Genomic DNA, 15034 nt, shown 5'->3' with positions numbered 1-15034 from the left:
ATGAAACCAAGGGCATTCGATGGAGGAATAAATTCCCCATCGATTGAGGCCCATTAAATCTCTTAATCTAATCGAAAAGGAGAAAAAAATAGCGTTGAAAATTACAGCGCTGGAAAAAAAAACCCGGCGATTTAATTTTCTAAAGCCCCATTGGCCCTGTATGAGATTTTCATTTTTTCTTTCAGCGAAGGAGAAAAAAAATGATCAATCGCTGATGATTTTTTTTTTGGTGTTCATTTTTTTCATTTCCCTCCCCTTCCTCTTAACCACCGCCGCCAGTCATCTCTTTCTGCCACCGCAGGGGAGTAGTACCGTGTGGTGGGGACACCACCACACTCGAACGTTTTCCTCACCGTCGTGCGACCGGGTATTCCACGCCCCTGATTGGTCCAACTTCAACCCTGAATAAGTCGAAGAGGGTGCGTCTGATCAAAAAGTCGCTCAGGACTTTTCCATCCAGAATTTCACCCCCAACTTAAGTTTAAAGTCTGGACGTGCAATTTTGGGACACCCTGTATAGAGCCCTGGGACTCGATAACATGAGCAAAAATAAATATGGAAACTAAACCATGGAAATCAGTACCTCGCTGAGTTCTAAATTCCATCAGATGTTTTTTTGATTGTAACGGCATCTTTTGTGAATTTGGAAGATGGGCCATTTAGGGGCAGTAATGCTTGAGGTCCTACATATCTGGAGGTTCTCCGTGGGTGCAATGTCGGTACTTTGCATAAAGTGGTGGCATTGTAGCGAAAGTCCTCCATCTTGCTGGCAGATCTGGATTTTTCCAAGACCGAGGAGACCCTGCACGTGGCTTCGCACTCGCCAGAAATCATAGCCTGTTAATGTTATTTCCATATACGGTATTGAATAACGCATTGAGTAGCCACTACAGGGTTAAGTTTGGCCTTAAAATCCCGATATCGATATTCACCGGGTTACAGGACAATTATCGAATTGACAGGTTCACAATAGTCTGTCAGTTGCTCTCGCCAATTTTGGCGCTTCAACTTGTGCAGATACCACATAACCTCCAATACTGCGACCTGAAGGAATAAATATAAAAAGAGAAAGAGAGAGTGAATTCACCCCTCGACCTCCAAAAAAATCGAACGATTCCTTGTTCTTCTCGACAGCAACGAAAACGGTCAGGAATCATTGGATAGTTTGGGAGTCTTGGGATATCGCAATCAATAAAATTGAAACCAATATCGAAAGATTAAGAAAAATTCGTGTACTTGTAATTTCACGTAGAGATCTAATTAGTGCATACAATAATCTCATGGTTTTATACGTTTCATTTTCTTATGAATATGAAATCATATGTCAGGCTTATTTCGAAGTAAATTATTAGGGTAAAATGAAGGATGTGTTTTTAAAAAATACAAAATAAAAATAGGAAATTAGAGGGCCGTAGTATATGAAGGTTTTGTTCGTCTTCTGCCCGTTGAAATACTAGATTTGGTACTAGAATTTTCAGTCTCAGAGGTTTCCAAAACTGGTGTTGCAACTGATGATTCATTGACCGTTTTATGCAAATCCGAAGCACATGATCCAAAGCCCGAGGAAGCGTGCTCTGTAGGTGATAATCCTCTACTCACTTCTCTGGATATATCTTGTAACTTAAAATTATTATCTCCAATTTTTGACACGACAGGATCCTCCAAGAACGTGGGCGGATTCAGAGCTGATGCAATGCTCTTCGAACTAACCGAAGTCAACATGTAGTTGACAATGGGGATTCCGACCTCATTGAAATCACCAGTATAAGGTCTTTCTTTTTTCCTATCTTTCTCCCACCTTGTAAATTCTATGTCATTAGTCTTCGAAAATCCAGCGAGTGTATTTCCTGCTGATTGCGGAGTCCTCTCACCATCAGGTTTTCCAGAAAGTTGAAGCGCTGACGCTCGAAGAGACATAATTTTTCTTCGTCCTTCAGGACTAGAATCACTCGTTTCAGCATCAGAGTGTAACTCCAAACGTTTGTACTGTATCGACGTCAAAGATATTGGAGCTCGTCTGTCTACGAACGAATCCTCATCTTCTGTATCATCGGTGTCACTTATGGGTTTTAATTTCACTTCACTCAAATCCTTCATCGTAATTCTGGGATTTCCAGGGCCAAGAGGGCCGTACATAAGAGGACCATTCACTTTTCGTGGAGTTTTGACCGTTTGGCCATCTTCTGCAGTCGAAGTTGGCTCGTTCCTCTGATCGTTATCATTCGTAACTGGTCGATCGCTGGTGGTGGCAGTGGTCGTCTCCTCAGTTGAATTCCCACGCGTCTCTTCAGGTTCATCTGGACGTGTTTGGGGAGCAGGATGTGGTTCTATCATCAAAGGAGTTCTTTGTTCCGGTCTCGGGTAAGAACCGTATCGATCTATTTCGGATTCCCGATAGATCTTCAATTTCTGACTGAAGAAGAATGTTAATACTCCAAAGACAACGGCAATGAGGAGGAGAAAACTGGTCAGGTAAGCGAGGTAGGCTCCAAGAGTCTGCGAATCGTGGAGTAAACAGAGGGATGAAGTTGCTCCACGATGAATGCAGGTTTTTTGGGCAACCAGCCAGTAGAGGAGTTTTCCTGGTATGTAAGTGAAGAAAGCAGTCAAGGACATCCACAAACCGATAGCTAAGGCTTTGTCTTGAATGTAGGTCGAGCGCAGACCGATTAGGAGGGTCGAGACTGCAGTGGATGAGATGAGAGAATAGGCGATGATGGTGCTCACCTGTAAATAATCATTTTTACAATAACTGTTTATGAAGACAGCTTTTTGAGAGTTGCAGCTATAAAGGGAGCAAGGGGTGCGACATTTTTTTAGATTTTTCTTTTACGATAACGCTTGCAATTGGGAATAATTTACGCTGCAGCGCTGAAAATCAATCTTGTTATGGAATATGAATATCATAGAATAATGTAGTAATTATATTATGGTCATTAAGGGATAGTAATTTGTAATGGGGGGAAGAAGAATGCACTTGAGTTGCACCTGATGGCACACCATAGTTTTGAGTAAACTTAACTCATTCGGTGGTCTCGTATCAAATGAACATTTTAAATTCACATCAGTATATATTTAGTTGAACTAGCTGTAGATACTAAATATAAGAGCAATGAAACTTTTTCAAATTCATTATTAGAATTGAATGCTGACTTGTAGAAAGGACTCGTCTTTTTGAAATCTGAGCTGTTGTTTTCTCGTATAAATCGGATTCCATTTCTGCGATTAAATTAGCTTTTTATTGCTTATTGCAATTTAGTTATAATTTAGGTAGAGGTAGATTTATGTGAAGATTTTCATTCCTTCGTAATTAAAATGAAGCCCCCCAGAAAGTAAATAATTCTGGAAAAAATCCTTATCTAACATAGTGAAAAAACTGATATCTTCACATATAATAGAATTGAATTTCTATAAACAATTAAAAGGTTCTTTTAAGTTAATCGAATCACTGAAACCTAATTCGTATCATAAAAACATCATCTCTGACTGTCATAAGAGGTCGAAAAGTGAAACAGTGTTTTTGTTCCAGAGATATTCAAGAAGATGACAGAACCTTACTCGTAAAAAAATACTTTAGCAGATAAGAAAATTCTACCTCAAACACAATCCATCCAATTTGACATGTCGTTGAATCACAAGCACCTTGGGTGGCCGTTATATCAGTCAACCCGGTGATTTCTCTGATGCAATTGCAATTTGTATATTTGCGAATGTCTTCAGAATCATCCACACCAGTGCATCCAGCATGACAGGGAGTGTAGAATATGAGAGAACTTTTGCTGTCACATATTGGATGAAAATTTGCATCGGAAGAACAGCGACAGTCCTTATTACAGTATCTCAAGAGACTGACCCTGTGAACGTATTTGGTATGTGAACTTTGAATTCGTTATTAATTGTACATATTCATTTCCAAACAAATTCCATAGATTTTTTCAAAATAAACCAAAAGTTTCAAGATTTCATGGCTTTCGTGGTTCAAAATTGAACTTAGAATTCAGTTCAATTGAGTTTATTTTCAATTTGATTTCTTTCAATGTTCGCACCACATTCAAATCCATAGTTGGTAATACTTCGATATCGTACCTACATTTGAGGGTCCCATTCTAGTGGGGCAGTGCTTCCAACATCACAAATTGCTTCTGACAATTTTATAATGTGAAATCGAGAGAATGTGAATATGGGATCGTTGCAATGTGCGTATTTTCTCAACTATCGATCCAAAAAATATGAAAGACCATTGAAAAAAGCATAGACGATTTAAATAATGTAACGAAAGTCAATATTCTACTTCAGGGTCCCCTACAGGTGATAATTATGGTAGTGGATGGGGTGGTTGTGTCGTGTATAGATACCCGGTAGCGCTCGACTGAATTGGGCAGCTTAAGGATGTCTTGTCTATAGATCCAAGAAGGTGGATTGGAGTTTTAAGTAAATTTGTCTAACTTCCCGAAAATCCAATTGAAAAAACTTACTGAATTTAGATAATCAATGATGTTTTTTTTTACCGGATATTTTCAATATTTTTACCGGATACGTACGATCTCTTTTGATTGACTCCGGCAATCGCAGCTTTATCACAGGATAAAAATGCCAAAGACAGGATGATTGTCGCAGCAATTATCACAGCAATTACGTTGTAACCAGCCAACCACTTGACTCGAGGTCGAAATTTGATGACGACGGTTCCAGAAATGATGATGACTGCGGCAATGATGACCGGTCTCAGAAGCACTTGAATGAGAAAAAAATATAACTTCATACGTTTCCAAACAAAACGTCGATTAAATAATATAAATGATGGTAATATAATATAAATATAAATATATACTTTCTCTACTCACGAGATAGTATATAGTGTATATTAAATAAATGTGTATATAATATATAGTGTGCATAATATAAATATAAATATAAATAATATAAATGATACAAATGAGTTGTCACTCACGTGCAATTATTCGGGAAGTGAGGGGATCACCGAATCCCAAGAACACTCCCGAAGGTCGCGGAATGTAGAAATCTGACTCCAGAATAATGTCCTCGTTATGTGTAAAGTTAACAACAGCAATGACACAGAAAACACTTGCGAAAATATTGCAAATCAGAATTTTGTTCGTCCACAGACGATAGAGGGAGGAAAGGTAACCAGCATCGCCAACTTTTCGGGATTCGTCTGATAAGGACGACTCCGACAGAGGGCTCCTTCTGCCGATACGTTCTGATACAATTGATGCTGCAGCTTGCTCGATTACCTAGAGATAATGAGAAAAAAAAATTTTTTAGTCTCAGGGAATCCCGGTTAGTTCATTGCGCATGGTGCGGATCACGTGACTCACGACCAGTCCGTTCCCGACTCGGCGGAATGATCAGTTGAGGCTTTGGGGTATGGTATGGGGTATGGTACCCCAGAATCAGATATTAAATTTTTTATTATTTAACAGGACATTTTTTTTGCAAGATCCCGACTTCGTTGGATAAAATATTGTCCAAGCTATAAAAAATATTACTTTTTTCTCCTCGAATAAATGTTTCAGATGGGGAAAATCTGAGCTCCAAGTATATAAGTGACAAATTTTGATTGTTTTTAATTTATTATCAATTTTCTGTATAAAAGTGGGCTCATCCATTTTTATATGTTCCTAATCGATCTCCGCTTTATCGATTGGTATAATTCTCATCCCCTGATCCCCTACTTCAGATAATGCCAATTTTTATTTATTGTTTATTCTTTATTTTATGTAATTATTTTTTGGTTACCGTTGGCTGAAGTCATCTGTGATAAATAAAATTGGAGTTCGGTTTTGTGTAGGGGTGGGTGCGAGACAGTATCGAGATTTCTCGATGTTTTGAGGGGTCTGAATTTGAATATACCTGAGATGGAAGTCGGCGAGGTAACCAGGACATAGGAACTCCGGGAATAGCCAGCAAAATGGCTAAAACGACCCATCCAAGCCACCAGGCTCCAAGTTGTTCTCGGTAGCTTTCGACGGTTTCCATCAAATTCTCAGCATCTACCCTGGATCAATATATTTGATACATTATTTAATGTTGTAAATCATTAGAGAACTATCACTTTGTGTTAGACTGGAAATATTTTTTTCATAAGTACACAATGTTTATCACAGATTCGAAGATGTATTAAGGAAGAATAATGGCGAGCGAATCATGAACAAATTAAAGTACAAAATGAAAAAACAGTATAATAAGCAAAAAAAACAATAGAAAAAAAAACAGATCAAACTGATTTTTTAAATATTTTAACGTGATCAATCAAATGGATCTCGTGTAGAAAGAATTTTGTCTGATAAAGATCTTCCAAAAGTCTTCAGAAAAATCATCAAAGATCTTCCTGGAGATCTAAAAAAATCTTGGAAACATTCTCGGAGGACAATAGATTTTTTCAAAATCGATATTCTGTATTTTACTTTGGAAGATATTCTTCAGAAAGTCATTTCGATCATATCTTTGAACAAAAATCATCTTCCGAGGATCTTTAATGATTTTTGTTGGATATTCAACAAGATACATTAATTATTTTTGTATTTTGTCTTCGGTCTCGCCTAGCGACCCCCTTTTTTCTCGGTTGGAATTATTCCCCCTCTCCCTGCTCCTTACTTAACTCATGAGATGGCTATTGACTGTTATGTAACTGATTAATTGTTACAATAAACCAACATTATACTCTGTAATTGAAGGTATCGTTTTCTCATTTCGTAACCCCATAAAAAATCTACAATTTTCTTGAAGATTTCGGAAAGATCTTCCGTAGAGAGAAATTTCTCTGTACCGGATCGTGCCACCGATGCATATTATTGTTATTCAGATTTTTGTAAACATCTCAATAAAGGAATGATAAAATAATTCAAATTGCTTTGAACTATTAACCAGTCTTTAATCAGACTGGACCTCAAAATCTGTAAGACCTCAAAATCTGTAAAATCACAAAACTTTATTTTCAAAATCTTTTTAATCCTCATTTCACTCTATAAAATGGGTATAAAAAAGATTTCATTATCTGCTTTCGATTAGAAATGACCCATTAAAAAAATCACGAAAATGTAAATCAACTGAAACAGGTCAACCACTTTAATACTGATTTTAGAAAAATAAGAAAATTGTATGAAAATTGAGATACTTTGAGACTCTTCAATATATAAATGGAAATTACTGTTTTTCGATGATATACGGGGCAAAATCGGTTGATTTTCTAATTCTGCTGGTTTTCCAATGTGCGCCATCATATATCAAAGGCAGCGAGTTAGATAATTCAACAATATTTTGAAAGAATAACGAATAGAAAATAATCTACAGCTTTTTCTTAAAAAATCAGTGACTTTTCCTGAAATATATTCCTCAACACATCACCTCTATATGTTTCACGATATTCTACATCATCTTTAAACAAAATTAGAAAATTATAACTAAGATCGATCGTATCGCTGTTGTTTGGAGAGAAAAAGGAGACTTTTGAGGGAGATACGCGGCCAATTGGAGCAGATCAACATTTTGCTCTAGTGATGGTCACCTTTCACTGAGGCCCAATAGAAAAGAATTATTATCTAAATTCTAATATTTATGATATGAATTTTCTCTTACCGAAGACATCCCCAAGCCAACAAATGTCCAAACAACAATCCAAAAATTCTAACACCCAAAATTATGGCAATGGGAAGTGCAACGTTTCGTCTTCTCGTGTTATCATCCAAATAAGAAATTCCCAGTGCAAAAAATGCTGCATTTCCTATGGAATTGACAATTAACGCCAGGACAATGATAGTCAATGTCATATAACACATGGTATCTTCAATAATGGAGATCCTTGCTAATCCCGCTGGTGTGCACAACTCCGGATTGTCTTCTGCAAATGAAGATGGAATATAATCCCCCAAAATTCCTATAAATCTGGAGTAAGTAAGAGTCAATTCAACATAATACACAATAAATCAATGAAAAGTACCGGAAAATTACCAGCGTATAGGGAGAGATGTGTGACATTAGTAGTCTCCTCGATTACTCGGGTAGAGGGGTGGGTAAAATGAAGGATAATGAAGAGAAGGAAACCAGCACTTTGGATTAATACGAGACCGCCTGTCCAGGCTGCGCGGTGGATTCTATCACCCCAGTAGGCCACTGGCACCGCGATGATGGATGAAAGGAGACCGTCAGTTCCTAGTGATAACCATTCTGTAATGAAGAAACATGATAATTCATTTCTGATTGTATTGAGAATGCTTGATATTTGTGGACAAAAATGAATCATCTGGCTATAGCTGTTTTTCAGTCCATCTCAGTATGTTATAGTTTTTATAGTTTTTCTTCAAACAGTACCGAAATGTTTAGAATGGTTTTAATAAATAGAACCAGAGAAGAAACAGAAAGGAATTAATGAACAAGTGCCTTCTGTCAAGTGGGTCTAGAGTGTCAAATCTTTGGTCACTGAGAGTCAGTCGATCTGGGGACATCATACCAGAAAGATATACCTTCGGCGTGCGATAATAAATAATTAAAGTTAATAGTTAAATCGTTTTTTTATATTAATGAGACAATCCCTATCCATAATCCAATAGATGGTGATGCGATTATTCAAAAAATTACAAATTTAGCATAACACAGTGGTAGAAAAAAATAAATAAATTTTTATGGAGCGATGATCATGGATTTTCAGAATCGTGGCAGTGAATATGATGTGGGGGAGAAAAATCAGGGAATTCAAATTTGTATGAAGACATAAGACATGTTTTTTGGCTATATTAAAGGAGGATTCTTTCCCGAATCATTTATTTTCTTGGGGGCTTCAAATGAAGCTCCCAAGGGAGGAAAGGATATCACTGGAATTTTACTGGGATTTTATTGGGATTTTACTGGAAAATCTGTGAAATTCCAGAAATTTAAACAACATGAAGACGAGAATTTCACATTCTGTTGAGGTTGGGGAGAGGATGTGAATATTCAGGGCTGGATTATATTGAGTTCATTAGTAATGACGGAGGAAGGGTTTTGGATTTGTTTCGATTTTCCTTTCGGTGATTTTTTCTGCAACATTAATAGAGCCATAATAATTAGCGTTCTGACACAGAAAATCAGTCTTATTAGGGGATACAAATATTATCGAAAACTGTTATGGTATTATCCTTTTTATCTCATCGTTAATTGTAATGTGGGGAAGAAGAATTCACTTGTGTTGCACCTGATTGGGTACCCCTGATTTTGTGTAAACTTAGCTCACTCCGTGGTTTTGTATCAAATGGAAATTTTAAATTTACATTGGTATATTTAGTTGATTTACCTGAAGATACTGAATGTAAGAGCAGTAAAACATTTCTCTCTAATTCATTAAGAGGCTATTTTAACGAATTGTTTATCATCGCACCTTTATCATCATCATTTCAAATCCATTATTAGAATTTAATGCTGACTTGTATAGAGGACTCATTTTTTTTTCAAATTAGAGCTGTTTTTCTCCTTGTGTGAATCGGTTTCCAGTTATTTGATTAAATTAGGAGTAGCTTTTCAATGCTTATTGGAAATTAATTATAATTTAGCTAGAGATAGATTCATGTGAAGATTGCCTTTCCTTCATAAATAAAATGAAGCCTCCAAGAAAGTAAATGACTCGGGAAAGACTCTTTCTTTAATATAGGCAAAACACGAATGTCTTTACACAAATTAAAATTGAATTTTCATATGCAAATAAAAGGTTCTTCTACGTTAATCGAAGTAGTGAAACCTAATTCAAAGTTTCCTCTATAAGACACTTTGTTACGTTCTGATTTTTAAATTTTGGTTCTTAAGAACAAAACCAATAATCGGATCGCGGAAAAAATTACGATTCAAAACAACTTTCTGAATATTTTGTGTACTTTTCAATCTTTAAATGAACTGAATTCCTAGGACTATTTTAAGCGGTTTGGATCTTCGGATATTGAAAATCTTTTTTCGACACTTCCCATATTATCCTTCACAAATTCTCGTCAAACTGCTCAGCAATATAATCAAATTCTTACATCATAGTTGCCCAAAAAGTTCGTATTTCTTTCCGAAGTAAACATAATAGTTCTTTTCAAAAACAAACAACTCCTCCCTTGATCTTCCTCACTCCTTAAAAAATCCTGGGATAAATTTTCATGTTCATGAAAGTGTCACCTACCCAAAGTATTCGGCTCAAATTGAAACCTTCTGGCAATGGTAGCGCTGGTCAGTCCAAAATAAGCATTAGCAACAGCTTGAATGAACCCAATCCAGCACAAAAGTGCAACGAAGAATTTCCTCGTTGCATACTTCACCAATTTGGGACACCGTAACTGGCCACAGCCGCAATCTAATAACTCATTCGGAATTGGATGAGCAGGACCTGTCAAACCGTCCATCGCCTCGGACCTCATGAACTCTCTAGGACCGAGGGTCATCCTGAAACAACAACAAAGGGGATAGGGTGTGTTCACTATATTTTAACAGATTTCTTATTTTTTATTTTCTGTAGTACCTAAAAACCCACAAATTACTTATTATCGATGGCCTTTGTTGGAAAATTAGAACACAGCTTTTCTGTTTATCTTTAAAAATCACTCGACAAGGTTTATGATGTGTTTGAAAGAGTCTCCAGAAAAGAACTAATTTATGATCTGTTGTGCTCTGAACTTGAGAGCATTGTAATCCTTACGAGATGTGATATTCAAAGGAAACTCTATCCTCTGGAGTCATAAACGTTCTCTTGTTTTTTCCCTTAGTAAAATTTTTTCATAGAGTGAGAAGTTAGTCTCTGGATACCGGTCCTCTAAGTCACTCGTGCATTCCTCGTGCCAGTAATGAAGAGTTCTAGTTGAAGTAATTGATAGTGTTGCTGCATTTATTTATATACTTTTACCCATATTCCAATAGCCTTCATAATATTCTTTCATTTTTATAGCTAACTTAATAGATAAATAGATTCATCATAGTACGTAAGTTTAATCCTTAAAAAAATATTTGTAATCTATATCAAATCAGGGTTGATACACTCGAGCTACCAAATTAATATCACTCGAGATGTGAGGTTTTCTCTGACGTCTCTCCGGGGGTCGGTTTGTCCTTCGATTAACAAGAACTGTCTGAGGAGAAAGTTAATTGTTTAGGGAAACTAATTATCACATGATACGGATACTGGGTTACTTAAAACTCTATTTGCTATTTTTTATTGAATACGGCCTTTGCGTACAATGAATACAAAAACTTAAGATTTCACTCCAACTTCACTTCCAAAAATGAACTGACTCGATCTTTCTGTTTTCCTCGTGAGAGTGTCCGAAGAAAGAGGAGGGAATTTGTTATACAACAATTATTTGTCGTTTCTCTGATTACTGGGCCACGAACCTTCGAACTCATTGGTGTAATCTATTGATGATGGGAGTAGAAAGGGTGTGATTTGAAGAACGGCAGAAATTTGACATTTGCGAAGTCATAAATTTCTGGCCAGACTCTTCTAAAAGTGTGTTCAGCATAAGGGTGCTAGTAAAATTGGGGAGTTTCCCACCATAAATGACGGTCCGGAGGTTCTTGGTCTTCGCGCGATTTTAGGGTTGAAAAAAAGATGAATAGCTGAAAAGCCGATGAGTTTTGGCGAACAAGATTTTCCGCAGATGTCCAGCAGTTTTGTACAAAATACTAGATCGTGTTTCTCTTTGGAATTGCCGGATTAGATCGATAAAAAAAGGATTAAAATTGCACTTATTCGCGTCCTCTTTCTTCTTTCGCTCTCCAAAATGCATGATAATTTAGAATATTTTCCTTTTCTAGAGGATGAATAAAAATATAATTGTTCGAGACGTAACAGTATCCTTCAAAATGTCAAAATATTGTGAATATGAATTCTAAATAAATGGTGCCTCTTATGATACAAATCACACCTGAATCCATTTAAAGAGCATCTCAGTCATTCATAGCGATCGCCAACTGTAACGATTGGAGTGCCTTACACGGCTGACAAATTTTTTGTTTATATATATTCCGGCCGTTTTTGCCTTCTTTTCGCCAGTTGACCCTAGTATACCCTATGCATGCGGCTGTCAATTCTACACTGCACTGCATTCACACTCCTGTTGAACACAGGAGTTAAGAGGGGGAACCACAGGAAGAACCCATACCAGCACAAGTGACTGCCCTACCGACAATTCCGAAAATTCTCATCCGCTGGGATTTGAACTCACAACCTACCCCACACTAGGCTAGCGCCTAGCCGCTTCAGCCATCGACGTCGGTGAATACAGAATTATTAATTTACTCAACACTTAAATCATTAATATACACCGGAGATAATAATTTATAAACTCAGAAACTCATTTCATAATTTCTCAATGGAGCCGATGACACCTTTACTATGAATTTTATTACTCAGATAAGATTATGCGGCTATGAGTCACAAACCTTGGAACGTGGTGATTTGATTCACGGATTTAGGTTGGGTTTCCGATTAACAAAACAGAATTCTCAGTGACGTCGTCGACTGGGTTAAAGATATACTGGAAAGAAAAAGAAATCATTAGCAACGAAGTAAAACATTTTAGACTGATTTGATGTTTTGGCCTAATAGTTTTTGAAAACACTTTTTCTATGCTTTTTTAATTCTTAGATATGCAATGAAAATTTGTTTGCTCGATTCCACGTAATTGATTTCACATTTGAGATTGTTATGTTGTGTAAAATTAGTGAAACGAAGATGAGATTGGCGTATGATACGAAAATTTATCATTAAAATCATCAAATTTCATGTTTTTATTAAACTCGTTGATGGGGGGATGAAAAATGGGGATGATTGGATTATTCAGGGGTCCAGTTAAGAGTTATTCAATATATTTTCGTCTAATACAAAAGTATTCATTAAAATTACAGTACAAACTTTGAAATTTTCCTGTTTAAGACGAAAAAATGGGAATTTTTCAAAGCATAATATACTGAAATCAACATGTTATCGTTTATAACATTGGTCTTAATTGATGGAATTAATAATAAAGGGTATCAATTTGAAGATTTCGATGAGATCTTCAAACTGATATATCGTATATTTTCACTGGTTGGGTCAAAAATCACACGAGCTGGCAAAATCTGTCATTTTTTTAAGTCTGACATTACGTAAAGAATGGAAATATTGTACAATAACAAATCGACGGAAATTCAATGAAATTGAATTTATCATACACCATTTCGAAGATCTATTAACACATTTAAAAATAATGTGCAGATATATCTGCATAGTTTACGTCGGATTTTGAAAAATCACATCAGAAAAGTTTTTTCGAACGTAACCGAACAATTCATTTTTCAATTAACACTCTGATAAGTCAATCAAAAAAAAAATCAGAATTGAACACTTGATATGTCATTTTGAAGCTTTCCTAATGCACTTTCCAACTAGTATACCATATATAAATATATATATATTTCATAACATACGGTGATCGATTCCAATTATGTATCCAAATTTTATTTTTCACTCGTTAAATGTAAAAAATTTCTCAACAACGTTTTGATGATAAAATTCCAAATTTCACTGCCGTAAATATTGAACACTATATTTCGTCCAACCCTTGACGTCTGTGAATATCCGTAGAGGCCAGTGTTCAATGTGTCACAATAAATGAAGATTTATTAATAATTATTTACGTGGTCACCTGATCGATTATAACCCTAGTGCTTTATTTTTTCTCCACTGATGTTAAATCATAGTTTTTCATCAGATGATTTTTTATTGAACTGAAACTGACCACGCGCTTGATCGTCAACACATCGTAACATTTACACCGACTGATCTGTGACTAACGGCGGCACAGTACTGGGCGATACGCTTACTTGTCTTATCTCATTCGTTATACCTGTTGTCACAGATACGAGTTGAAGATACCAGCTATGGAAGGTGATAAAATTACACCGAAAAGAGATAATTCGGTGATTTAACGAGAACATCATTCATGAGGTATTTTCTCGATGTTGGCCGGATGTTATTTATATTCGGTTCATTAATGAGGAAATGTGAAGGAAGATCATCCTTTCCTATTTATTCATGAGTCATTTGTTGATGAATTTCAGCATTAAAAAACTAATTATTGTTGAAAGCCCGTTTGTGATTTTTAACTGGACACAATAGGAGGTCACGAAAATAATGAAATTGAAAGTAAATTAATTAAATTTCCATTTAGAGGGCTCGATGAAGGGCAGTAAATCAATGAAAGTTTAGGAGAAAAGTGAAATATGACTGAAAGTTTTTGCAGATTTTTTAGTATATCACGATCAGTGTTCGTGACGGAGGACTTTTAATTGGATTCTAAGGTCGAATCTATCTACTTATGCTATGAACCATGTACTCGAGTGAAAATTCAGCTTAAGTTGATATGAAAGTCATATCAGACCAGACCTGACGTGGATCAAAGTATTCAAATAATTGGATCAGGTTCTGACCAATTGTGTGGCGGCGTTTTTCCTTAAAATTTGATGACATCAAATTCATCCGAATTTGTCGAAATCGTCCGATCCAGTTCGGATGATGCTTGATAGGTCCGAATATATTCAGAATGTCCATATCCACTTCGGATGTGAACGATTGATTCAGGAATCAATCCCACATCAGATTCCAATCGAGTTAGGGTCAGACGATGACAGTAAAGCAAAAAGCGATAGACTGCGTACATTCCACAGGGTCTATCCCCTGCTTATGATACTGAGATCAGATATTATCACTGCACACATTTATAAAAACCATTAAACATTTTATATTTTAAACATTTTCATGGAACAATTTTATCGTAATAACTCAACTCCTTATTTGTAAATACATTTTCCATGATTATTAATTTTACCAGAAAGAATGAATAATTAATTAAATTGAATAGAAATTGTGCTGCAATGTCATACTACTGGTTGGCATGACAATTCCAAAATACATATAACCGTCGAAAAGTGTGGTCAGGTGAGTATGATCAGATTTAGATCATAGTTCACTCAGAATATCTGACTTCTGAGTAAAGCCAGGGGAGCATGACTAAATTTGGATCGGACTGATGTC

The 15034-nt window shown here is 36.2% G+C and overlaps 1 protein-coding gene and 1 long non-coding RNA gene across 4 annotated transcripts; one reads left to right on the top strand and one right to left on the bottom strand.

Annotated features, from left to right (window-relative positions):
• Positions 1 to 1276: 1276 nt before the first annotated feature.
• On the bottom strand, positions 1277 to 13785 carry LOC135172255 (solute carrier organic anion transporter family member 2B1-like). 3 transcript variants are annotated; one of them, XM_064138473.1, is made up of 10 exons: positions 13647 to 13785; positions 12403 to 12497; positions 10151 to 10410; positions 7972 to 8187; positions 7600 to 7861; positions 5875 to 6019; positions 4952 to 5255; positions 4542 to 4734; positions 3596 to 3854; positions 1277 to 2727 (listed from the first exon to the last, which is right to left on the bottom strand). In XM_064138473.1, the coding sequence occupies exons 3-10, from the start codon at positions 10407 to 10409 to the stop codon at positions 1402 to 1404; spliced, it is 2964 nt and encodes a 987-aa protein (XP_063994543.1). In that variant the 5' UTR covers position 10410; positions 12403 to 12497; positions 13647 to 13785; the 3' UTR covers positions 1277 to 1401. The 3 variants fall into 3 exon arrangements, with proteins under 3 accessions (XP_063994543.1, XP_063994544.1, XP_063994545.1); XM_064138474.1 differs by lacking the exon at positions 13647 to 13785 and adding an exon at positions 13429 to 13602; XM_064138475.1 differs by lacking the exons at positions 12403 to 12497; positions 13647 to 13785 and adding an exon at positions 12193 to 12209.
• LOC135172291 (uncharacterized) lies at positions 4110 to 4699 on the top strand. Its single transcript, XR_010300989.1, has 3 exons — positions 4110 to 4196; positions 4297 to 4431; positions 4573 to 4699. It is a non-coding gene; the product is annotated as an uncharacterized LOC135172291 (long non-coding RNA).
• Positions 13786 to 15034: the final 1249 nt, after the last annotated feature.

Source organism: Diachasmimorpha longicaudata, chromosome 2 (genome assembly GCF_034640455.1).
Source record: "Diachasmimorpha longicaudata isolate KC_UGA_2023 chromosome 2, iyDiaLong2, whole genome shotgun sequence".
Classification (NCBI taxonomy): domain Eukaryota; kingdom Metazoa; phylum Arthropoda; class Insecta; order Hymenoptera; family Braconidae; genus Diachasmimorpha; species Diachasmimorpha longicaudata.
The sequence above is the reverse complement of the archived record's forward strand: the minus strand, read 5'-3'. Positions and strand labels throughout refer to the sequence as shown.